At 41.5% G+C, this 26,312-nt stretch overlaps 1 protein-coding gene and 1 long non-coding RNA gene across 2 annotated transcripts; both read left to right on the top strand.

Annotated features, from left to right (window-relative positions):
* Positions 1-384: 384 nt before the first annotated feature.
* On the top strand, positions 385-10,653 carry LOC123730799 (uncharacterized). Its single transcript, XM_082966462.1, has 2 exons — positions 385-1,009; positions 5,494-10,653. Exons 1-2 carry the CDS (start codon positions 607-609, stop codon positions 6,450-6,452), a joined length of 1,362 nt encoding a protein of 453 aa, XP_082822588.1. The 5' UTR covers positions 385-606; the 3' UTR covers positions 6,453-10,653.
* An 11,532-nt stretch (positions 10,654-22,185) lies between these two features.
* Positions 22,186-23,016, top strand: LOC145862428 (uncharacterized). The gene is made up of 3 exons (XR_014381878.1): positions 22,186-22,227; positions 22,339-22,627; positions 22,759-23,016. It is a non-coding gene; the product is annotated as an uncharacterized LOC145862428 (long non-coding RNA).
* The last annotated feature ends 3,296 nt before the right edge of the window (positions 23,017-26,312 follow it).

Below are 26,312 nucleotides of genomic sequence, written 5' to 3'. Positions count from 1 at the left end.
TTTGTTGATTGATTATTGCGATTTTTTTTATTTATTACATCACATTTAAGGCAGTTTCATTGTCATACTACATCTAAATAAGTAGCTAGCTACTGTAGGTATATACTACTCCTACATGGTGTAACAATACATCATGTAGATGTCTATAATGAACAGACTAGGTCTATACTGCTCCTACATGGTGTAACAATACATCATGTAGATGTATATAATGAACAGACTAGGTCTATACTGCTCCTACATGGTGTAACAATACATTATGTAGATGTATATAATGAACAGACTAGGTCTGTACTGCTCCTACATGGTGTAACAATATATCATGTGGGGCTTTAAGGCAATGCTGCTAGTGTGACGTATAATCTAGTGGACGGAACGCTTCTTTCAACAGCAGTTAGTCAGCCACCTCGGTAGCTTGCTAGCCGAAATAGCCGAACCAATAAAGCTCTTTAGACGTTTTCGTTTATATTAGCCACTGTATTTTAACCCCACTTCTGTCGTCTAGTTAGTTATCTGTTTTCATTTCATATTTACGGTGTTGTTGTTATTAGTCAGGTAGCGGGCTGGTTAAGTTAGCATTAGCCAAGCTAGCTAACATACCCGACCATGAGCTCACTAAGCTACTCTCCTGCTAAAGAAGAGGAGGTATGCTGGACGGAGAAAGAGGGTCTGTGGCTGAACGTTGTCGTGAAAGAGGAGGAAGAGGATGTCACAATACAAAAAGAAGTAAAGGGTGAGGCTGTTACAGTGAAAGAAGAAGAGAAAGACGTTTCAGTTAAACAAGAGGAAGACGCGTTCAGAGTGAAAGAGGAGGAGGATCTTACTGTTAAAGAAGAGGAAGAGAAAGAGGAGGATGCTGTTTTGGGGGTGAAAGAGGAGGAGGGGGAGATGACTGTCACATTGGAAGAAGACGATGAAGAGGATGAAACTGGATATCTGGGCTCGGTTTCCCAAAGGCATGTTAAGGCATCCAATGGTTCTAACGATAAACGGGCCCAGAGTAACACTAGTAAGTACTGTCTTAAAAACAGAGGCACAAACTCTGCAGTTGTTGAACTGATGTGTGGTGTTAAAGGGGAAATATGCAATAGCTACATCCATATTTAGACTTTTTAAATGATTTATTTATAACCATTGATTCTTGAAGAATATAACACATGCCTCATGAGCTTAGTTCAACTATTTACCCCGTCAGAACCCCAAATAAGCTTTTTTACTCCAATTTTTAGAAATTATAAATGATAAACAAACACTCAAAACATGTTTAAAACTATATTGTTGATATCATGGATGGTCAGTCCTTGCATCCGTAGATCCGTCTATGAATTTGAGAGTAGTTACATTTCCAGCCCCATCATCATCTTATAACCAAACTAGTGGTGGAATGACAGCTTTGTTATTGTATGAACTGCAGATTGGTTGATAGATGTGCGGCTATTTTATAGGGGTAACCTAGGATTTAAATAGCAAAAAATTGTCAGCCCTGAGACTTGGTTTGGTAAACAGCTGAGGGATTGGGGCTGGAGAAATGTAACCACTCTCAAATTCATAGAGAAAGCTATTGTAGCAAACGTAACCCAAAACCTAGCGACCTCGTTAAGAAGTTCAGACTTCTTGACAGTTGCTGGACCCAGGTTTGAGGCCAGCTCAGGACTACCCACTGTTTTGACTACACTATAAATACAAGGACTGGCAATCCATAAGGTCAAAATTATAGTTTTAAACATGATTTCAAGGCATACTAACAGTGGCGTTATACAAGCTTATGTTTTGGTTTCTGGTGGGTTAATACAATTGAAACATTTGAGGCGTTTATATGTTATATTCTTCAAGAATCAATGGTTATATAGTAAATGGGTCTTTCTATAACTGCCAGTGAAGATTTCCTGTGGGGGTAAATTTTTTAGAGCTGTTGATAAGTAATTAGCTGTGTTCGAATACTCATACTAACCGTACTATTTGTGACAGGAATTGAGTATATAGTATGCTTATTGGTCATAGTATGATGTAGTTAAGTATGGCAAAAGTTTCCGGATGTCGTACTAAATTCGCCAAAATATGACGTATACATGCAGTACTTTAGGGCCCATAATGCAATTCTTCAGGAAATGGGCGTGTCTTCACAGTGTTTTCAGATTTGAAGAAAATGGCGGAAAATACGCAACCGAAGTCCAACGAGAACCGATACAAATTCATTGCTTTAACGGATTATGGCAAATGTTAAACTGTTGAACAATGTAATGACTTTTAAAATAAGTTACCGTACACAATATTTTGGCTGACAATTTGCTAGCATGTTATTACAGCAGTATGTACCAGTATGTGAACTAACGTACGTTGGCTACTTATACTTCAAACTTGCCAGTATATTAACTATATTCTATCTAACTAACTACCCAACGTTTATTGACTTGATTATTCCCGTCATTCTTAGTTTAGCTAAACGGTATAGTCGTTGTGCTTTCTCAATGGACATTCGGGTGCTTTCATAAATTCGCTCTGGCTATCTACTCCGATTTCAGAGCACTCTCGTCTGAGTGTCCCAGAGTGCAGAATAATGAATTTACTAGCGCTCAACACCCGTTGAATATGTCCAGGTGTCAGTAACGTAGGCAAAAAAAGCGTCATTTAAATGTTTTCCAGCAGCACAGTCACTCTGGATAACATGAAAACTGCCTAACCAGCTCTGCTAGGGCGAGTAAAATGGTCAGAGTGGTCTGGAAGTAGCTAGCAAGCTAAGGTCAGAACGGTCAAATCAACCCAACTCCTCGGCCGGAGCGTTCAGTGCGCTCCGAGAGCGAAACGGGCTAAATTTACAAATGGACAATCTTACAACGCTCTGAATTTATGAAACACTCTGGTATTCAAGATTGAATTTAAAACACACCTGAAGTCGTAAAATGTCTAACTAGTAATGTGTTATGCTAACTAGCTAGCTAGCAAGAGGTTGCATCGCAACAACAAAAACTTCCGGTAGATATTAGAAGAGCGCTCAACTGAATGGAAACGGTTCGGTTACAGTTTACTACAATCAACTAATAGTATGTTGTATATACTCATTAAGTATGTAGTTACAATATACTACAATTAACTAATAGTATGTAGTATATACTCATTAAGTACAGTGAGGGAAAAAAGTATTTGATCCCCTGCTGATTTTGTATGTTTGCCCACTGACAAAGAAATTATCAGTCTATAATTTTAATGGTAGGTTTATTTGGTTTAGTGAGAGACAGAATAACAACAAAAAAATCCAGAAAAACGCACGTCAAAAATTTTATAAATTGATTTGCATTTTAATGAGGGAAATAAGTATTTGACCCCCTCTCAATCAGAAAGATTTCTGGCTCCCAGGTGTCTTTTATACAGGTAACGAGCTGAGATTAGGAGCACACTCTTAAAGGGAGTGCTCCTAATCTCAGTTTGTTACCTGTATAAAAGACACCTGTCCATAGAAGCAATCAATCAGATTCCAAACTCTCCACCATGGCCAAGACCAAAGAGGTCTCCATTGATGTCAGGGACAAGATTGTAGACCTACACAAGGCTGGAATGGGTTACAAGACCATTGCCAAGCAGCTTGGTGAGAAGGTGACAACAGTTGGTGCGATTATTCGCAAATGGAAGAAACACAAAAGAACTGTCAATCTCCCTCGGCCTGGGGCTCCATGCAAGATCTCACCTCGTGGAGTTGCAATGATCATGAGAACGGGGAGGAATCAGCCCAGAACTACACGGGAGGATCTTGTCAATGATCTCAAGGCAGCTGGAACCATAGTCACCAAGAAAACAATTGGTAACACACTACGCTGTGAAGGACTGAAATCCTGCAGTGCCCGCAAGGTCCGCCTGCTCAAGAAAGCACATATACATGCCTGTCTGAAGTTTGCCAATGAACATCTGAATGATTCAGAGGACAACTGGGTGAAAGTGTTGTGGTCAGATGAGACCAAAATGGAGCTCTTTGGCTTCAACTCAACTCGCCGTGTTTGGAGGAGGAGGAATGCTGCCTATGACTCCAAGAACACCATCCCCACCATCAAACATGGAGGTGGAAACATTATGCTTTGGTAGTGTTTTTCTGCTAAGGGGACAGGACAACTTCACCGCATCAAAGGGACGATGGACGGGGCCATGTACCGTCAAATCTTGGGTGAGAACCTCCTTCCCTCAGCCAGGGCATTGAAAATGGGTTGTGGATGGGTATTCCAGCATGACAATGACCCAAAACACACGGCCAAGGCAACAAAGGAGTGGCTCAAGAAGCACATTAAGGTCCTGGAGTGGGCTAGCCAGTCTCCAGACCTTAATCCCATAGAAAATCTGTGGAGGGAGCTGAAGGTTCGAGATGCCAAACGTCAGCCTCGAAACCTTAATGACTTGGAGAAGATCTGCAAAGAGGAGTGGGACAAAATCCCTCCTGAGATTTGTGCAAACCTGGTGGCCAACTACAAGAAACATCTGACCTCTGATTGCCAACAAGGGTTTTGCCACCAAGTACTAAGTCATGTTTTGCAGTGGGGTCAAATACTTATTTCTCTCATTAAAATGCAAATCAATTTATAACATTTTTTAAATGCGTTTTTCTGGATTTTTTTGTTATTCTGTCTCTCACTGTTCAAATAAACCTACCATTAAAACTTTGGACTGATCATTTCTTTGTCAGTGGGCAAACGTACAAATTCAGCAGGGGATCAAATACTTTTTTCCCTCACTGTATGTAGTTATAGTATACTAAAATTAAATAATAAATAAAATGAACTAATAGTATATACTCATTAAGTATGTAGTTACAGTATACTAAAATTAACTGATAGTATGTAGTATGTACTCATTAAGTATGTAGTATACAGTATGTTAGTATAGGTATTGAAACACAACTATTCGCCTTTTTTTCCATTTATTTTCAATGCCATTACATTAAAGGCAAAACCTACCAACATTCAATAACATTTATGAATTGTTTGAAACCTTTGTTTTAAACCCTTCTTAAAGTTGGTGCCTTGACGGATTTGTGATTTAAAAAAAATCATAAAGCACTACTTAACTTTCCTTGTATTTATGGCAGTGTAGTTCCCTTAAGGGTCAGTCAGCTTTGGTACAACATACTATGGGGAGTCGCAACTTCGGTTCAAGGATTAGCAGGGAGGAGTTTCTGCAACCAAATTGTGTGTGCTTTACCCTCGTGCCACAATTTTAGCAAACACAGAAAGTGGCCTATATTGGAGACCAAAAGTCATCTGGCACAGTGCCTAGGATTTCAACAACTTGAATAATTTATTTCTAGCCTACAATTTTACTACTAATGTGAAAACAAGACAACATATGACTATTGTTGCTCACTTGACTGTCTTAATTGTCAAATTTAACAGAGGTCAATTGTTGTACAACTTCATGGGTATGCTCTGGGCATCACCTTTTACCTCAAATAAACAGCGGATTTCTGCTGTTGTGGGCCTTTAACCATCTGTCTAACTTTTGTCGTTCACACAGGAGAGAGACGGGACTATTGTGGATCCTCTGGGGAGCCTCAACAACATCATGATGCTAACGAGGCAGAGAAGAGTCTCTTCAGATCAGAACTCCTCAAGAAACACCAGCAGAGACCCACAGGGAAGAAATCTCACTGCTGCTCTGACTGTGGGAAAAGATTCAACTCTTCAGTAAAACTTAAAATACATCAAAGAATTCACACTGGAGAGAAACCATATAGCTGTATTCAATGTGGGAAGGGTTTTTCTACATCTCGCTATCTAACTATACACCAGAGAACACACACAGGAGAGAAACCATACAGCTGTAATCAATGTGGGAAGAGTTTTATTCGGCAACAAACCCTGAAATCACACCAGAGAATACACACTGGAGAGAAACCTTATAGCTGTAGTCAATGTGGAAAGAGTTTTTCTACATCTAGCTATGTAACTATTCACCAGAGAACACACACAGGAGAGAAACCTTATAGCTGTAATCAATGTGGGAAGAGTTTTACTTGGCCAGACAGCCTGATAGTACACCAGAGAACACACACAGGAGCGAATTCTTATAGCTGTAGTCAATGTGGGAAGAGTTTTACTCGGCCAGACAGCCTGATAGTACACCAGAGAACACACACAGGAGAGAAATCTTATAGCTGTAGTCAATGTGGGAAGAGTTTTACTCGGCCATACAACCTGATAGTACATCAGAGAACACACACAGGAGAGAAACCTTATAGCTGTGATCAATGTGGGAAGAGTTTTACTACATCTAGCCAGCTGACTTTGCACCAGAGAACACACACAGGAGAGAAATTGTATAGCTGTAATCAATGTGGGAAGAGTTTTACTAGATCTAGCTATCTAACTGTACACCAGAGAACACACACAGGAACGAATCCTTGCTGTGATCAATGTGGGAAGAGATACTCTGATAAAAGATCTCTGATCAAACATCAGAAAATACATACATGAAGGAGTTGTTTCCTGACATCAATGAAATGATGTCACAATGTAGAATGTTTAAACATTGTAGCAGCATTATTTTAGTGATGTCAGAATGTAGAACCCTAAACGTTTGCCCCCTGTTCTGTTGATATTAGCCTCTGGGGAAAGATCCAGGCTCTGAATTGAATTTAATGAAAAGTGACTAACAAAAGAAGAATTGTGTTACACTTACCACGTTGGTGACCCACTTGAATCAAAATGCAACACCTCAAAATGTAGCTAGCTGTTTTCTACAGATTGTCCTCTAACCAGTGATGTACACATTATTCCCAGATTCCGTGTGGTCTTTGAGCTGTACAGTCGTGGCCAAAAGTTTTGATAATGACACAAATATTAGTTTTCACAAAGTTTGCTGCTTCAGTGTCTTTAGATATTTTTGTCAGATGTTACTATCGAATACTGAAGTATAATTGCAAGCATTTCATAAGTGTCAAAGACTTTTATTGACAATTACATGAAGTTGATGCAAAGAGTCAATATTTGCAGTGTTGACCCTTCTTTTTCAAGACCTCTGCAATCCGCCCTGGTATGCTGTCAATTAACTTCTGGGCCACATCCTGACTGATGACAGCCCATTCTTGCATAATCAATGCTTGGAGTTTGTCAGAATTTGTGGGGTTTTGTTTGTCCACCCGCCTCTTGAGGATTGACCACAAGTTCTCAATGGGATTAAGGTCTGGGGAGTTTCCTGGTCCTGGACCCAAAATATCAATGTTTTGTTCCCCGAGCCACTTAGTTATCACTTTTGCCTTATGGCAAGGTGCTCCATCATGCTGGAAAAGGCATTGTTCGTCACCAAACTGTTCCTGGATGGTTGGGAGAAGTTGCTCTCGGAGGATGTGTTGGTACAGTTCTTTACTCATGGCTGTGTTCTTTAGGCATAATTGTGAGTGAGCCCACTCCCTTTTCTGAGAAGCAACCCCACACATGAATGGTCTCAGGATGCTTTACTGTTGGCATGACACAGGACTGATGGTAGCGCTCACCTTGTCTTCTCCGGACAAGCTTTTTTCCGGATGCCCCAAACAATCGGAAAGGGGATTCATCAGAGAAAATGACTTTACCCCAGTCCTCAGCAGTCCAATAACTGTACCTTTTGCAGAATATCAGTCTGTCCCTGATGTTTTTCCTGGAGAGAAGTGGCTTCTTTGTTGCCCTTCTTGACACCAGGCCATCCTCCAAAAGTCTTCGCCTCACTGTGCGTGCAGATGCACTCACACCTGCCTGCTGCCATTCCTGAGCAAGCTCTGTATTGGTGGTGCCCCGATCCCGCAGCTGAATCAACTTTAGTAGATGGTCCTGGCGCTTGCTGGACTTTCTTGGGCGCCCTGAAGCCTTCTTCACAACAATTGAACCGCTCTCCTTGAAGTTCTTGATGATTCGATAAATGGTTGATTTAGGTTCAATCTTACTGGCAGCAATATCCTTGCCTGTGAAGCCCTTTTTGTGCAAAGCAATGATGACGGCATGTGTTTCCTTGCAGGTAACCATGGTTGACAGAGGAAGAACTATGAGTTCGAATAACAGACTGGAAGCTTCAAAAGGAGGGTGGTGCTTGGAATCAATCAGCATGACAGAGTGATCTCCAGCCTTGTCCTCATCAACACTCACACCTGTGTTAACGAGAGAATCACTGACATGATGTCAGCTGGTCCTTTTGTGGCAGGGCTGAAATGCAGTGGAAATGTTTTTGGGGGATTCAGGTCATTTGCATGGCAAAGAGGGACTTTGCAATTTATCTGATCACTCTTCATAACATTCTGGAGTATATGCAATTTGCCATCATACAAACTGAGCCAGCAGACTTTGTGAAAATTAATATTTGTGTCATTCTCAAAACTTTTGGTCACGACTGTACACGTTATTCCAAGATTCCGTGTGGTTTTTGAGCTGTTAGTTTTAACAGGACGTGCAACCTCATCTCCCTCCTCTCGCACAATTGATTTCAACATGATATCGATGAGTGATGACAAATAAGTGTTCTGTTCCTTTGTTTTTGTTCCCCTAAATTTAAATGCATCACTCCAACCGACTGTCTTCTGCAGGTTGTCCTCTAACCAGTGAGGTAAAACATATCTTCCATTTCCATGTGTTTGTTTTAGTTGTGTTTGTTTTCAACAGCACGTACAACCTGATTTCCCCCCTAATCGATATCAGTGATTTATTGCTGCTTGTGCAGTTTACAAGGTGCTTGTTTAAAAAAATACAAGTAATATGATTATTTTGGCCGATATTTGTGTATATAGCACATTTTATGTTTAGGTTTTCAATATATCACAAACGGTTTCTGCATATTGGTTATTGATTTGGACACGTTAAAACTGTGTTTTGACATTGGGGCTAACCCACCCAGCAAAATGTAATTGAAAAGATGTTGAAAAGAAGACTATGCCCGACGTCCAATACACGTTCAATTACAATTCATGTAACATTTAGCAATCATAATTATTTATGCAACCATCTGACAATTTTATCACGTTTCAAACATCTAGCCTGACAAAAGATACATGTTTTATTATTCCATGCCTCACCATTGTGAATTGCCAATACATATTAACAAAGGGGTGTACATTTGCTTTTGATATTTCATATTTACAATTCATGTAACATTTAGTAATCATAATTATTTACTCAACCAGCTGACAATTTTTGGGTATAATTATATTGACATTGTTGCCCTTCTTTTAGAATATCAGGATTCATTCTAACATGTGCCAAACCAAATGTACATGACATTGGGGACTGGGCCCCGATCCAACAACATGCCTATCTAGTGAACCCTGAAAAGAGAGAGAAGCTCTGTAGTGAGGTGGAAAGTTACTACGGATATTGCAGGAGTTTCCTCTTGAAATCAGACATGTCTGTGGTAAGGACAACTTAGTTGCTGATTGTCTCAGGGGTGGGCAGTCAAAATGTTTTGCGTTTAGCCAGTGCGTTGCCATGGATCACAATTTGTATTGACTGCATGTTTTTCCGTATTGGAGATGAGTTGTGTTCGGCTCGTTCCAAGGGGACGAGAGTTCTAGAAGCGAGTGAGTTTTCAAAAAATAAGATTGTAGAAAAATAATATATTTACAAATGTTTTTTCCTGTTTTTAATTGTTGACAGCCAGTAAACCATATTTATATTGTAGAAGGTGAAGCATTGTAGTTGATTTATAATGTGAAATGGAAGTTTTCTCTTGGTGGTGAGCAAACTTATAGGATATATTTGTTGTCTTAACGGGGAAGGTGTTACAGGCTTTGGTGTTTCCATTTATGTTTTGAGGTTGGACTTTAGCACGTATAGCTTGTTAGCACGTAGGGCGCACTGATTGGTGTCACCTCGTTAGTCACCTGTGCTGGCTTGTCCATCTCATTAGTGGGAAGGTGTTTCACCTGAGCTGGCCCAGGTATCTATTTAAGTGTCTGGCCCAGTGCTCCAGTTGTTTTGATAGATGTGTAAAGCCAACACCTTTAGTTGCTCCACCTTTTGGTTTACTTCCTGTCTTTAAGTTTGGTGTGGGTTTTTCTTTTGTTTGCCTCTTCTTGGGCAGATTTAGTGGGTCTCATGGTGGGTGTCTTATGTCCCAGTTGTTGTTACTAGTTAACTTTCAGTGGACACCCCCATAGTGTCTATCAGAACCCCTCCTAAAACCCCACCTGTTTAGTTGTTGTCAGTGACTCTTTGTTAGTTCCATCTTCTATTTAAGGGACTTTTCAGATTTTCTTGCTGGGGAACGAAACAACAAACAATGGAGTTAAACAAGCTTATATTCTGGGTTGGATGATGCATCCAATTCTTAGTATTTTAATCAATGGATTTTCCTTAGAATGTTTTAGTCTTTCAGTTAATCTTTTTTATCTTATGTTTGTTGTGGTAAATATTTGTTTATTTTCATTGTTTTATTTGTTTTTTCCTGTGAAGCCATTGTGTTGCATCCATGTCTGAAATGTGCTGTATAAATAAAGCTTGATTTGATTTAAACATATTGCAAAACAAATGAACCCGATGACTGACCAATCAAGACTCTTGCAAAAGCAACACATATCTTGGTCCATCTTAGTATGAAAAACAGTATAAATTCAGTATATCTACTGTATGGTATGTATGTTTCATCTCACTTTTTTTTTAAATCAACAATACGTCGAAGGATTCAACTATTAAAAACAAACAAAATTATCAAACAGCTCTGCTTATGTCATGTTCTGTGGCCTTGTTCCATTTCTTGACTGTCCCTGCAACACAGAATGAAACACATTTAGTCATATTATGTAAAACACTCAAAGTAATGGATATGGAGCATCTATGGCCTCAGTTACACCTGGCACCTAAATGTGACTTCTGTCATCCGATTCCTCCAAGCTGCATTAGGTTCAGATCTACCAGGATGGGCCTTTGACATATTCTGGACGCAGTCAGGCCACCAAATATGCATCAGCAATGTAAAGAGATGAGGTGAATGAGTGGGGAAAAGTAAATTTGACACAAATGACCTTCATAATATCAAACAACAAATGTGTGTCTGAGGGGAAATTAACTTTCATACAGCCAAAAGGGGTGAGAAATTACACCAATATCAGTGGATAATTTGCACTAATGTAAATAAACATGGATGATGGAACATATTCCCGTTTGCTGACGTGATGAACCGCTAAGGGAACATAAATATTTACCATCTAAACCATGTGTGACCTCTCTGGCTGTAGAAGTGTTCTTCCTTACCAGTCCCTCAACAGCTCTCTGACTGAGCTCCACCCTCAATGGGTCTTCAGAGGAGAGGAAGGCTGAGGAGGGATGGAAGGATGAATGGATCAGTCAGTCAATAAAGTGTAGAGCTGCTGTCTATGCTGTCTGACAAAATCACTATTTTAGTAGTTCATTAAAGTAAATAAGGCTTTATGACTGCTGAATACTAACTATCAATCACTTAGATCATGTATTTTCAGGTAGAGATACATCCTTGAGACGTCCCTAGCCCGTTGAAGTTGACATTTAAAATGGTTAAGGTAGGGTTTAGGGTAGGGATGTCCCAAGGATCCCGGATAGCATTGACCATTGTGCATTCTTCTGTCTCTTTTACATAGCAGGTGATGAGTTCTGACTTATGTACTTTTAAATATGAAATTGAATGAAACAATAATGTATGTTGATGCTAATATGATGTACAATATTCCATGATGTTTCTATATGATAACAATAGAGTAAAATATTTAATATGCCATATACAATTTTTTTAACAGTTTCACTAATTAATTTTAATTAACTTAATCATTATGACACAGCCCTCACTATTGTCATTGGTTACACTAATTGCACTGTTTGTCTACGTAACCTAATTCAATTATTAATGACATTAACCTGAGGAAGGCACAGTGATGCCAAAACATTGGTAAATACCCATTAAATTGCTGGGAGTTTATACATGGAGAGTGCGACTTTCTTTATTTTGATAGTCTATAGTTTATTCGCCGTTAGTCAGCACCTCCACACAAACTATTTTTCTGGGTGTGCGCCAGCTCATGTTTTTAAGGGTAAGTAACAACACAACTGATCACCAACAACGAGGAGACAGCCTATAGGGAGGAGGTCAGAGACCTGGCTGTGTGGTGCCAGGAAAACAACCTCTCCCTCAACGTGATCAAGACAAAGGAGATGATTGTGGACTACAGGAAAAGAAGACCGAGCACACCCCCATTCTCATCGACGGGCTGTAGTGGAGCAGGTTGAGACCTTCAAGTTCCTTGGCGTCCACATCACTAACGAACCACCATGGTCTAAGCACACCAAGACAGTTGTGAAGAGTGCACAACAAAACCTATTCCCCCTCAGAAGACTGAAAATATTTAGTATGGGTCCTCAGATCCTCAAACGGTTCTACAGCTGCATAATCGAGAGCATCCTGACTGGTTGCATCCCTGCCTGGTATGGCAACTGCTCTGTCTCCGACCGCAAGGCACTACAGAGGGTAGTGCACACAGCCCAGTACATCACTGGGGCCAAGCTTCCTGCTATCCAGGACCTCTATACCAGGCGGTGTCAGAGGAAGCCCCCGCCCCACTTTCTGTTATCATCTATGTATAGTCACTTTAATAACTCTACCTACATGTACATACTACCTCAATTACCTCGACTAACCGGTGCCCCAGCACATTGACTCTATACCAATACCTCCTGTATATAGTCTAGCTATTGTTATTTAACTTCTGCTCTTTAATTACTAGTTCCTTTTATTTCTTATTCTTATTTGTACTTTCTAAAACTGTATTGTTGGTTAGGGGCTTGTAAGTAAGCATTTCACTTTAAGGTCTACACCTGTTGTATTCGGCGCATGTGACTAATACAATTTGATTTGATAGACTCATAGTACAGAATGAATGACTGACTGCCCGGTTCAACACCAGTTCACCATCTCACCTCATACTGTATTGGAGCAGCAGCAGCTGACTTGATCGTTGATGCTAATCAGCATTTTTTAATCTGAGAGTAAATAGAGCCGACTACACTCTAAAAATGAACGGTTCAACTGGAGTTGTTTTCAGATCCCCTAAGAACCGTAGGGTTGTTGGTCAATGAAAAACAGCACTAAAAGGTTCTTCAAAGAACTTGTTAGAAGGTGGGTTCATCGAGGAACCTCTGCTGTTGCTGGACTTCTTCCGGGAACTTCGCAATTACAATTGAAAACTCTGGTGAAGTTTGGATGCGACAACAGTTAAAAAGGTAAGTTTGGGTTGTTTGGCTCTGAATATGTATCGAAATAATTTATAGAATAATATAACATACTAATGAATAACAAAGACAATTATGGTTTTCTGTGAATAGCTTCCATAACGTTACTATAGCTAATTAACGTAAATATTAGAAAGCCGGGTTTGACCGTCGGCGTTGTATGAGCTACAGTACAGTACTGTTAGCTAGCTAGCTAACGTTATGTCCTAACTAGGTTTGGATTATTTCCTGAACTAAATTCTTTCCCATATATTGTATATAGTTTCCATAAAGCCAACATTGCTTTACACTCATTAACGCAAGTTTCCATACTAGAGCAGTTCTCACTTTTGTGAGAATGAACTAGCTAACGTTAGCTTCGTTAACTGACTAACTAACTAACTAACTAACTAACTAACTAACTAACTAACTAAGGACGGTGACCTGTCCAGATGAGATGTTACAACGACCTGAATCGTCAATGGAGGCTTCCTCTTTATATCGCCTGCTACAGCATGCAATACTATTAACTCACAAGGGGGCATAACGTTACATGTACAATACTATCCCATTTTGGAAACGTTACATGTACAATGCTATCCCATTTTTGGAAACGTTACATGTACAATGCTATCCCATTTTGGAAACGTTACATGTACAATACTATCCCATTTTGGAAACGTTACATGTACAATACTATCCCATTTTGGAAACGTTACATGTCAGCCCCCTTGTGGAGGGAAATTAATACCTTAGATGGTAGCTGTAGATGGGATTCAAATGCATAATGGTATTAATACAGTGTCTAGACTACCTCTTTTGTATAAATGCCCTTCAGAATCCAAACACAGTATTGCCACGCAGCAAAATGTTGCGTATAATCTTTCAAGTCAGCCTGATAAAATATTGAACAATTTGTGTACAAAGACATCTTGAAATGTGATATTAGGCCTGTATGGCAGTACTGTTACTGTATGGCAGTACTGTATTGGCTAGTGCTTTCTCCTATATGTTCTTCTATTTTGCATTCAATTGTATGTCGATGCCATTTATCTTTAAATATTTATTTAGTATATATGTTACGGATACAGGTAGTGTGTATCCTGTATTTGTATTTCTTTTCTCTCCTTCTCCCCTCACAGGTGACAATCATCATTCCCCCAATCAGTCATCAATCAGTCCCCAATCAGAAGACACCTGTTCCTTTTCCCTCAGCCAATCACAGCCCCTTTCCCTTGTTTTAAAAACCCCAGTCAGTTGCTCTCTCTCTAGCTGCTTCTCACTCTCTGTGTTCAATCTCTCTCTGTGAGCTCAAGCTCGCTGTAGCTGCTTCTCACTCTCTGTGGTCAATCTCTCTCTGTGAGATCAATCTCTCTGTAGCTCATTCTCACTCTCTGTGTTCATTCTCTCTCAAGCTCTCACTGTATCTATCTCTCTCTCTCTTTGTGTATTGATCTCTTTTGTTTTTGCAACTACATGTCACTTTGTCCATCCCACCTGTGAGTATTGTTTGTTTGTTTGGTGGGAAAAGGGGGTACCAAGACAAGTCGCCCATGGGCATACATTACCCGTAGGAATACTTTGTTTAAGTACCTTAGTTAGAACTAGGCGGACCACCCACTGTATTTTTGGTTAGTTAGCTAGCTGTTCTTGAGGTAGGCTTGTCACTATTCTAATTTGCATGATTTATGTTACGGGTCTCGTATCCATCCCCCCCCTAGACTGCAGGGCCAAAAAGGGATTCGTAACATAAGTGGGGGCTCGTCCGGGATCTGTCATTACTGACGCCCATACCGCTCATGCAGATTGTGATAGTGGTTAGTTCAGTGTTGAGCGTCAAAGCATTAGTGTTTGTGTTTGGTGTAGTAGTTTAAGATGGCTACTTTTGATGTGCAATCCTTTTGGATAACCTGTCGTGGGAGGTGTTTGATAAATGTCGTAAGATTGATTTAATGACCTTGGCAGACCATTATTCATTGTCTTTTTCGCACAGTTTCGTTAAGGCAGAGGTTAAGAAACTAGTGTTAAATATTTTGTTAAAAGAGCAGGTGCTTGTGTTACTGCTGCCTGAGCCTACTACCCCTGTTAGGGATGTTGTGGCTCCGGTAAGCCCCTCGGTGTCTGAGACTGAGGGTGAGGCTAAAGCTCCAGCAACTTTGCCCCGTTTTGATCCCCTCTCCCCACTGTCAACCAGTGATGCCAGGAGGGATGTCCGATCGATACAATTCCAACTGGAGGCGGAAGAGAGCCCAAATTAGGCGAGAGAATCTCCAGTTGGAGATGTGTAAAATAGAGGCAGAAAGAGAACAGCGGCAGATGGATTTCAAAATGCGCCAGATGGAACTGGAGGCAGAGACAGCGAGGCTAGCCTTCGTTCCTGCTGTGCCTGTTAGTGAGGCGTCCTCACCAGCTTCCAACACGTTTGACATTAGTAGGCAGATTGCCTTGGTACCTTTTGTTTAGAGAGTCAGAGGTTGACTCCTATTTTTTTGTGTTGAACGTGTAGCCTTGAAATGGCCTGAAGAGGTGTGGTGTTTATTACTTCAGTGTAAACTAACTGGTAAAGCCCAAGAGGTTTTGTCAGCGCTACCTTTGGAAGACAGTTTGAACTATGACGTGGTCAAAGATACTGTTCTTCGTGCTTATGAGCTTGTGCCTGAGGCATACCGACAGAGATTTAGGTCTCATAGAAAGTCTTCTAATAAGACTTATGTGGAATTTGCTAGAGACAAGGGAAATCTGTTTGATAAATGGCATGCTGCTAGTAAGGTAACTGATTTCAACTCTCTCCGGGAGTTAATCTTGTTGGAAGAGTTTAAAAATTGCTTACCCGAACGCATTGTAGTTTACCTAAATGAACAGAAGGTATCCTCCCTGTCAGAAGCATCTGTGTTGGCAGACGAGTTTGTGTTGACGCACGAGCGTGTTTTCGGCTCATACTGAGAGTAGAGCCACTGAGTTGCCTACTTTTAGTCCTAGTCGGCCAGCAGTATATCAAGCACGCCAGAAAAATGAGCGTCCCTGTTTCTATTGTCATAAAGTGGGACATATGATTAATGATTGCTTCCTACTAAAACGCAAACAGGGGATGCCTATTCGTGCCAAGCCGCCAACAGGTGTTGGGCTAATTCGTACGGTTGCGAGGTCTGAAACAAAACAGGTGCCTCAGGGTAAATGTAGTTTGAAAGTCTCAGTACCCGACCGCAGTTACGAACCGTTCATTTTCGAGGGGTTTGTGTCCATAACGAATGACGAAGCGTCTCAGCGCCCGGTTAAAATCCTTAGAGATACCGGGGCGGCGCAGTCATTTATATTGTCTGTGTTGCCCTTATCCGACAATACATACTGTGGTTCCAGTGTGTTAGCTCAGGGTATTGAAATGGGTTTTGTCCCAGTGCCATTGCACTTTGAATGTACACTCTGAGTTAATCAGTGGAATATTCAGAGTGGGGGTACGTCCTATGTTGCCAGTAAAAGGTGTGACCTTTATAATGGGTAACGATATTGCCAGAGGAAAGGTAGTTCCCGTATTGGAAGTGATGGATAAAAGTGACCACTCTCTCTCCAATGAGTTGGCACAGAGTTATCCCCATGTGTTCCCCGCTTGTGTTGTCACTCGTGCTCAGGCAAGACAAATGGGTGACGTGATAGATTTGTCGAACACTGTTCTGTTCAAAGAAGATGATCAAGAGGATGGGTTGTGTGCTACCTCTGAGAAGCTGATCACCTCTGACAAACAGCCAAGGGAAGAGTCGAAGTATGTTGAACTTATTGCTGAGGCAATACATTTACCAGTCACTCGTGAGCAGCTGATTGCTAACCAGAAGGTTGACAACAAGCTTGCTAAATGTTTTTCTAGTGTTGTCTCAGTGGAAGAGGTAAAGAAGAAGAACGTGGCTTACTTCCTTGATGGTAATCTCCTCATGCGTAAATGGACAGCCCATGTTGACGCAGACAGAGATTGGAATGCTGTTTACCAAATAATGATTCCTACAGCCTTTCGACACAATGTGTTATCCCTTGCTCATGATCACCAGTGGTCTGGTCATTTAGGAATCACAAAGACTTATGATCGGATCCTTCAACATTTCTTTTGGCCAGGTTTAAAACAAGATGTGGCTCAGTTCTGTCGGACATGCCACACATAACAGGAAAACCAAATCAGGTTATTCCTCCCGCTCCTCTTTGTCCTATACCTGTCATAGGTGAACCATTTCAACATGTGGTGGTTGATTGTGTTGGACCGTTACCGAAGACAAAATCGGGTAACCAGTTTCTGTTAACGATAATGTGTATGGCAACAAGATATCCGAAGCCATTCCTCTGAGAAGGATTACAGCTCCGGTGGTGAGTAAAGCCTTAATTAAGTTCTTCACGACATTCGGGTTACCTAAGGTGGTACAAACTGATCAAGGTACACATTTTCTGTCAAAGCTCTTCAAGCAGGTGTTAAAATCCTTGTCAGTTACGCACCGTGGGTCAAGCGCATATCACCCAGAGTCTCAGGGTGCACTTGAACGATGGCATCAGACACTGAAGTCTATGCTACGTAAATATTGTTTGGAATCTGAGAAAGATTGGGATGAGGGAGTTCCTCTAGTTTTGTTTGCTGCTCGTGAAACTGTACAGGAGTCCCTAGGGTTCAGCCCGGCTGAACTAGTGTTTGGTCACACCGTGAGAGGACCAATGAAAGTCCTTAAAGAACAATTGTTGTCCCAAGAGTTGTGTACAGGAGAAGAGAATGTGTTGGACTATGTTAGTCGCTTTCGTGAGTGCCTACACCAAGCCTGTGCACTCGCTAAGGAAGCTCTGTCTTCCTCACAGACGAGTATGAAAAGACACTATGATAAACAAGCTGCTTCTCGTCCACTACAGCCAGGTGACCAAGTACTGGTGTTATTGCCTGTTCCAAGATCTTCACTGTCAGCTCGTTTCTCTGGTCCTTATTTGATTGAAAAGAAGTTAAGTGAAACTGATTATGTGCTTCAAACTCCTGATGGGAAATGCCAATCTCGTGTGTGCCACATTAACATGTTGAAAGCATACCACACCCGACCCATTACCCAGGTAGATAGTTCAACCACAGCGGAAGATACTGCTGTCTCTTCTGCTTCTACTGCTATGATAGTGGACTGTCATATTGATGCTGTTGATGGAGATGGATTAGAGTTGCGCAATACTCAGCAGCAGTGTGTGAGATTGCCCAACTCAGAAATGCTGATGTCTCTCCAGTCAGGTCTGGTTCATTTAACGGACGGACAGGCCGAAGATATTGAGGCTACTCCACAGTTTTCCATGTCTCTTTAATGACATTCCTACTCGGCCTAATGTGTTGGAACATGACATTAATGTTGGAAATGCTGCCCCTATCAAGCAACACCCATATCGTGTCAATGCTTCTAAAAGGAAGATAATGAGGGATGAAGTGAAATATTTGTTGGAAAATGACCTGGCTACGCCAAGTTCAAGCCCTTGGAGTTCTCCTTGCATTCTGGTTCCTAAACCTGATGGTACGTCCAGGTTATGTACGGATTATCGAAAGGTAAATTCTGTCACACTGCCAGATTCGTTCCCGTTACCCAGACTGGACGACTGTATCGGCACTGTTGGCGCTGCTACTTATCTAACTAAGTTGGACCTCTTAAAAGGTTACTGGCAGGTTTCGTTAACCTCCCGTGCTTCTGAGATTTCTGCCTTTGTGACCCCAGACAACTTCCTACAATACTCTGTCATGGCTTTTGGGATGCGAAATGCACCAGCCACTTTTTAACGACTGGTTAAGACCGTATTAGCTGTCGTTCCCAATTGTAGTGCATATCTTGATGATCTAGTGATTTATTCATCTGCGTGGTCAGATCATGTTAGCTCTCTAAGGGTAGTATGTAAATGTTTGGCAGCTGCTTCTCTAACCCTGAACTTGGCAAAGTGCGAGTTTGGGAAGGCCACTGTTACCTATCTCGGCAAAGAGGTCAGCCATGGACAGGTGCGCCCTGTTGATGATAAGGTCTTGGCTATCACTGCATTCCCTGCACCTACCACCAGACGAGAGCTATGCTGCTTTTTGGGGATGGTTGGCTACTACCGTAGCTTCTGTAAACTTCTCTGCGGTAGTTGCTCCATTGACCGATTTGCTCAGTCCGGCTAGATCGTTTGTGGTCCCCGGATTGTAAGGTAGCTTTTGAGACTGCTAAAGCACTTATGTAATACCCCTGTACTTGCTGCTCCGGATTTAGAACAACCAGTTAAACTTGAAGTAGATGCTAGTGCCAGAGGTGCTGGTGCTGTTCTACTGCAGCAGGACAAGAGTGGACTGGATCATCCTGTGTGTTATTTTTCCAGAAAATGTAACAAATGCCCCCATCGAGCAAGAAGCCCTAGCGTTGTTGTTAGCTCTGCAATATTTTGAAGTGTATATTGGGTCTAGTGCCCTACCTGTGATTGTATATACGGACCATAACCCCTTAGTGTTTCTCCACTGTATGTACAACCAGCGCCTTATGCGTTGGGCCCTTATTGTGCAGAATTATAATTTGGAGATCTGCCACAAAAAGGGTTCAGATAATGTGTTCGCAGATGCTTTGTCTCGTGTGTAAAAATAATTGTTGTATGTTTTGCAAGGTTGCCTTTGTTTATTGACATTGTGGGTAAACTTTGTACATACTTTTGGTTGCAATCCCCCCTAGGGTTGCCCTTTTAAGGGTGGGAGTGTTACGGATACAGGTAGTGTGTATCCTGTATTTCTTTTCTCCCCTTCTCCCCTAACAGGTGACGATCATCATTCCCCCAATCAGTCATCAATCAGTCCCCAATCAGAAGACACCTGTTCCTTTTCCCTCAACCAATCACAGCCCCTTTCCCTTGTTTTAAAAACCCCAGTCAGTTGCTCTCTCTCTAGCTGATTCTCACTCTCTGTGTTCAATCTCTCTGTGAGATCAATCTCTCTGTAGCTCATTCTCACTCTGTGTTCATTCTCTCTCAAGCTCTCACTATATCTCTCTCTTTGTGTATTGATGTCGTTTGTTTTTGCAACTACATGTCACTTTGTCCATCCCACCTGTGAGTATTGTTTGACTGTTTGTTTGTTTGGTGGGAAAAGGGGGTACCAAAACTCATCGCCCATGGGCATACATTACCCGTAGGAATACTTTGTTTAAGTACCTTAGTTAGAACTGGGCGGACCACCCACTGTATTTTTGGTTAGTTAGCTGTTCTTGAGGTAGGCTAGTCTAGCTTAGGGGTGTTTTGGATTATTGTTTCTTTGCTTGGGTCCAGCTCAGCCCCTTTTCTCACACCCCATTACTGTGTGTTTAGCAATAAACCTTTATAGTTTGACGGTAGATTTCAGTTGTCTGTGGTTTTTGTTCTCACTGTTACTTGTCACTATTCTAATTTGCATGATTTAAGATACGGTCTCGTATCCATCCCCCCTAGACTGCAGGGCCAAAAAGGGATTCATAACATATATATTACTGCTCAAAGAAATAAAGGGAACACTTAAACAACACAATGTAACTCCAAGTCAATCACACTTCTGTGAAATCAAACTGTCCACTTAGGAAGCAACACTGATTGACAATAAATTTCACATGCTGTTGTGCAAATGGAATAGACAACAGGTGGAAATTATAGGCAATTAGCAAGACACCCCCAATAAAGGAGTGGTTCTGCAGGTGGAGACCACTTCTCAGTTCCTATGCTTCCTGGCTGATGTTTTGGTCACTTTTGAATGCTAGCGGTGCTTTCACTCTAGTGGTAGCATAAGACGGAGTCTACAACCCACACAAGTGGCTCAGGTAGTGCAGCTCATCCAGGATGGCACATCAATGCGAGCTGGTGGCAAGAAGGTTTGCTGTGTCTGTCAGCGTAGTGTCCAGAGCATGGAGGCGCTACCAGGAGACAGGCCAGTACATCAGGAGACGTGGAGGAGGCCGTAGGAGGGCAACAACCCAGCAGCAGGACCGCTACCTCCGCCTTTGTGCAAGGAGGAGCAGAAGGAGCACTGCCAGAGCCCTGCAAAATGACCTCCAGCAGGCCACAAATGTGCATGTGTCTGCTCAAACGGTCAAAAACAGACTCCATGAGGGCCCGACGTCCACAGGTGGGGGTTGTGCTTACAGCCCAACACCGTGCAGGACGTTTGGCATTTGCCAGAGAACACCAAGATTGGCAAATTCGCCACTGGCGCCCTGTGCTCTTCACAGATGAAAGCAGGTTCACACTGAGCACTTGTGACAGAGTCTGGAGACGCCGTGGAGAAAGTTCTGCTGCCTCCAACATCCTCCAGCATGATCGGTTTGGCGGTGGGTCAGTCATGGTGTGGGGTGGCATTTCTTTGGCCCTGGGTTCCTCCTAATGCAAGACAATGCTAGACCTCATGTGGCTGGAGTGTGTCAGCAGTTCCTGCAAGAGGAAGGCATTGATGGTATGGACTGGCCCGCCCGTTCCCCAGATCTGAATCCAATTGAGCACATCTGGGACATCATGTCTCGCTCCATCCACCAACACCACGTTGCACCACAGACTGTCCAGGAGTTGGCGGATGCTTTAGTCCAGGTCTGGGAGGAGATCCCTCAGGAGACCATCCGCCACCTCATCAGGAGCATGCCCAGGCGTTGTAGGGAGGTCATACAGGCACGTGGAGGCCACACACACTACTGAGCCTCATTTTGACTTGTTTTAAGGACATTACATCAAAGTTGGAACAGCCTGTAGTGTGGTTTTCCACTTTAATTTTGAGTGTGACTCCAAATCCAGACCTCTATGGGTTGATAAATTGGATTTCCATTGATTTATTTTTGTGTGATTTTGTTGTCAGCACATTCAACTATGTAAAGAGTATTTAATACGATTATTTCTTTCATTCAGATCTAGGATGTGTTGTTTGTGTTCCCTTTTTTTGAGCAGTGTGTGTGTGTATATGTATATATGTGTGTCTGTGTATATATGTATATGTATATGTGTGTGCTTGTAAGACTATTCTTTGACACATTTTCTCTTCCTTTGAAATTCTTATAGGACAGAACATGGACACAATGCTATTGGGATCAAGAAGAAGGTACAGATATGTTGTAGGACAGCTGCATTTGAAGTGTACATTTAACCTACATAGCAGTCAATACAAACTGAAAACTATTAGGATACAAATGTGTGCAAATGATCTTTTCAGAGCTTCTCAGAAATGAATCAAGTCCATGGAATGGATATAGACAAAGATAATTCAAGGACTAGCAGAGGTAGGGGGGTGAGGACATCATCCTGCTATTTTGACAGTCCCTGAAAGACAATACAGAAGATGTATTTGCTGTTATTCCTTCCCTTTCTCTAATGTATTTTGTAATAAAATTAGCAAGTGTAGTACGATGCTTTACTTTACTAGGACTGGAGACCACAGTAGCGATCCCGCTCTTGCCCTACCTCTTCAATGAGGACCCGAGTGGCCTTATGTCTGTGACAAGGTATGCCTTTACACAAATCATCTGTTTCTTCATAAACATAGGTGTGCATGCTTATATAAAACTACAGCTGAACATTTATGTTCTTTGTTAATGGTTTGTGTATTAATCTTGTCTTACTTTTGTTGACACAGATTTCACTGCTCTTTACTCCTTTACTGCACATCGGTGGAAATCCATTTCACCATGAGAGTGAAATCCCGCTGGCCTTTGATGGGGAGAACATCTACGCCCTCGAGGACGTCCCCATGGGACTTGGGGCTCTGCTACGGCTGTATTTTTTTTTTTATTTTCCCTTAAATTTCCCAAAAATGTCAGAAAAACACTTGTTCTTATGTTAGTGTTCTGGGGATAAGAGAAGTTGGGGTGAAGTTACCAGGGCCGGGCATAAAGATGGCAAACTTCCTAACATAACTAAGTGAATATGATATACACACTAAAGATGAAAAATCTGTATTTAGCATCAAGTCTACAATATTGCTAATTCATATTTGTGGTGTCAGTAAATAAACATTATTTAAATCAATATTGTCAATGTTGTTATTAAAATATTTTTTTATAATGCAGGGAGGGTGGACCGGGAGTTTAAAAAATGAACGCCAAAAGGTTCTTTGAGGAACGATGATAAGGGGTTCTTTGGAGAACTTATAGGGGTTCCCACAAAAGGTTTGTCAAATAACTTTTAGGGGTTCCCCCCACAGTTTAAATTTGAAAAACCCCTAAAGGATACTCCAGGAACCTTTAGTTTTTAGAGTGTATATTGATAAAAGTCACCTTGTCCTAGAGACATTTACATAGTTATACACAGCCCAATTTGGGATGACTATTTTTGGGTGACATAGCGGCCACAACAAACAGACCTGATATTGCCCATAATTCGATGTCACGTGCTGAGTGGGTATGACCAAAGTTATTCTATTTAGCTACACTTTGTAGTACATTTTTACACAAATATTTCTGATGCCACATCGCCCGTTTTCAAAGGGAGTCGTTGGTTGTTAGGGGCAGTCGCTTTTTGTTTGAAAGTATTTTCTCAACTGCGATACCAACTCCAGATGGCGATGTGCGTCTTTCAGGTGATTCTGCCACTGTGATGGCTAATCTAGTGGACGGGACACTTCTTCAACAGCTAGTCAGCCATCTAGGTTCACTCTAACTTGGTTCAAAAAGGTTTATTCAATAAATATAGCAACTCCTCTCATATTGGGAAGAACCCCCCCCCGAATTTTCAGGCCTTAAGGGCAGTTTTATTTCAAATGTAGTACCCGGACGGAGAAAATCCAATAAGCGTTTTACAGTTACATCGTTAGGGTAACTTACCCTAAAGTGGACACACTCCCACCAGTTTGAGACAACTGCCCAGACTTTGAGACTGTTTAATAATGCTTAAACCTCATCTTTATCAAATGATTCATTAAAGATACCAACTCAAAACCTACGTTCGTCTACATATGGGTTGTTTAAATTGTATCTAATTATATTCCCAGTATTACTTTATCAAATCTCTAGTAATCGATTATACACACACAATTTATCATATCAAAACGTAAGAAATTCACGACAAACATTCCATTTGCTTTTTCAAGGACTCTCCGCAGCTACGAAGCAGCTCTCCAAACATACTCCCAGCGAACCAAAAACATATGTTTGTTTCCCGGACAACGACCGGATTGTCAACGGTTCTCTAACCTTCCACTGCTTCCTAAACTATCATCCCGCTCTCAATACCACCCTGTGATGGGCAGTGAAGGAACGGAACCCCAAGATAACATTATAATAAAACTTATCCAAATGTCAATCATCTGATTAAGCATATTTCTATGTGAGGAACTATAGATCTCTGTTACTATCCAAACTTCATATTAAGACAGTCACACAACTCTCATATCACAGTCACACAATGCAATTCCCAAACATACCTAATCAATTAGTAGTTTTTCAACAATATTTTAACCTGCAGGAATATTTTCTAATTTCTATCTCATAGTTAGTTCCTAGGATAATGTAACTCATACATTTACATCTTTCAATACTTCTAAAATGGGGTCCAGGTTTAAAACAATTACAGGTGCACCTTACTAGCTTATACTATATAAATGGTCATAACTAGTTTGCACATATTCCAGATCTTTTAAAGTTAAATGGTCAAAACTAGTTCACCAAGATTCTAGATATTTAACGCTAAATGACCAAACCCAGGGCATACCTGGCCAGCACATTTAAAATAATTGGAATTCACCACTTCTGAGGGTAACACAGACACTTTTCAGAATGAGGTCCTTCTTCCAATAGGGTTTCACCAGGTACCGTGTTTCACACAGAACCCACAGTCACCCTGGCCCCTACAAACCGCATCAATCCCCACTGGATCAATTAGGTGTCAGGATGGCTCTAGGTTGCCCGCAACCGACCAATGATAGGTGTCTTTGAGTTGATTAACTCTCAGATCATCCTCCACTGACTCGGCCCTGTTTACACCTCCAAGGTGCCCCCCTCACACAGGAATACACTCAGAACCTACTGCCTCAGCCCTGTTTACATCTCCCAGGTGCCCTCCTCACACAGGAATACACACTCAGAGCCTACCAGGCTTTATAAAAACTCCACTTTGCGTGTTTCGCTCTCCTCTTTTAAAAAAAAATACGTTTCGAGATGTGGTATCCACTCGGCTCGCTGCCTCTCAGATCAAAGGTGGGTCCATCTTCTCCATTCCTAAAGTGTGGTTTCCCTGAGATTCCAAGTTTGAGGGATCCCTCGTGCACGATTTACCCTGGTCCTCAGGAGCGGTCACCAAGTCAAGATTCAGAACCCCATCGCCAAATGTGGTGGTTAAATTCTTTAATATCAAATGAGGAGAGACAAACTTATCACACAAGTCAGAGTTATTCTTAAACTAAATCTTTAATCACTTAATAATGGAGCAGGTCAAGACAACGCACAAATATAAAGTGAATTAATTGAGTCATCTACGATAATGATGGCTGGTCGACGAATCACCCCCAGATGATTTGTTGAGAGCCAAGATACAAAAGTACAAAGGTCTTTTACAGTCAAGATACACCCCTTTCAACCTACATGACGAACAACAGATGTATAGAACAGGTCACAAGGTTAAGATTTGTATGAAAGATAGTTATAATTCACAGCAGACAGTATCTGCTGTAAAAACAGTACTCTTTGTGTAGAGACCAGGGTCTGGCCCTGGGGTAATCTCTCCCTGGTATCATATAGAACAGAAACATTAACTCATGTTCTGGAATGCGGTCTCTTTAGGTTTTATCACCCAAAAGACATTGTAAATCTCCTGTCAGTGTTATCTCCCAGAGGCCCATCAGTAGAACACACAGACATAATAGTTCTAAGAACCCTCTATTCTGTTGCATAAAACAACCATTTGATGCAATAAAAGTATTATAACATAATGTTGCAATTTTTCTCTCAGACACTATGGGGGTGTTCACTGAAAGTTGACTAGTAACAACAACTGGGACATCAATGTCACCCACCATGAGACCCACTAACTCTGCCCAAGAAAAGGCAAACAAAACAAAAGAAAAACCCACACCAAACTTAAAGACAGGAAGCAAACCAAAAAGGTACCGCAACTAAAGGTGTTGACTCTCCACATCTATCAAGACAACTGGAGCACTGGGCCAGACACTCTTAAATAGAACCTGGACCAGCTCAG

The sequence above is a fragment of the Salmo salar genome, chromosome 02 (assembly GCF_965601325.2).
Source record: "Salmo salar chromosome 02, fSalSal1, whole genome shotgun sequence".
Classification (NCBI taxonomy): Eukaryota; Metazoa; Chordata; class Actinopteri; order Salmoniformes; family Salmonidae; genus Salmo; species Salmo salar.
The sequence above is the reverse complement of the archived record's forward strand: the minus strand, read 5'-3'. Positions and strand labels throughout refer to the sequence as shown.

Excerpts from the sequence above, each read along its gene's own strand:
- LOC123730799 (XM_082966462.1), top strand. The coding sequence starts at position 607 with ATGAGCTCACTAAGCTACTCTCCTGCTAAAGAAGAGGAGGTATGCTGG. Across the intron at positions 1,010-5,493 it reads ACGGGCCCAGAGTAACACTA|GAGAGAGACGGGACTATTGT; the intron begins GTAAGTACTGTC and ends TCGTTCACACAG.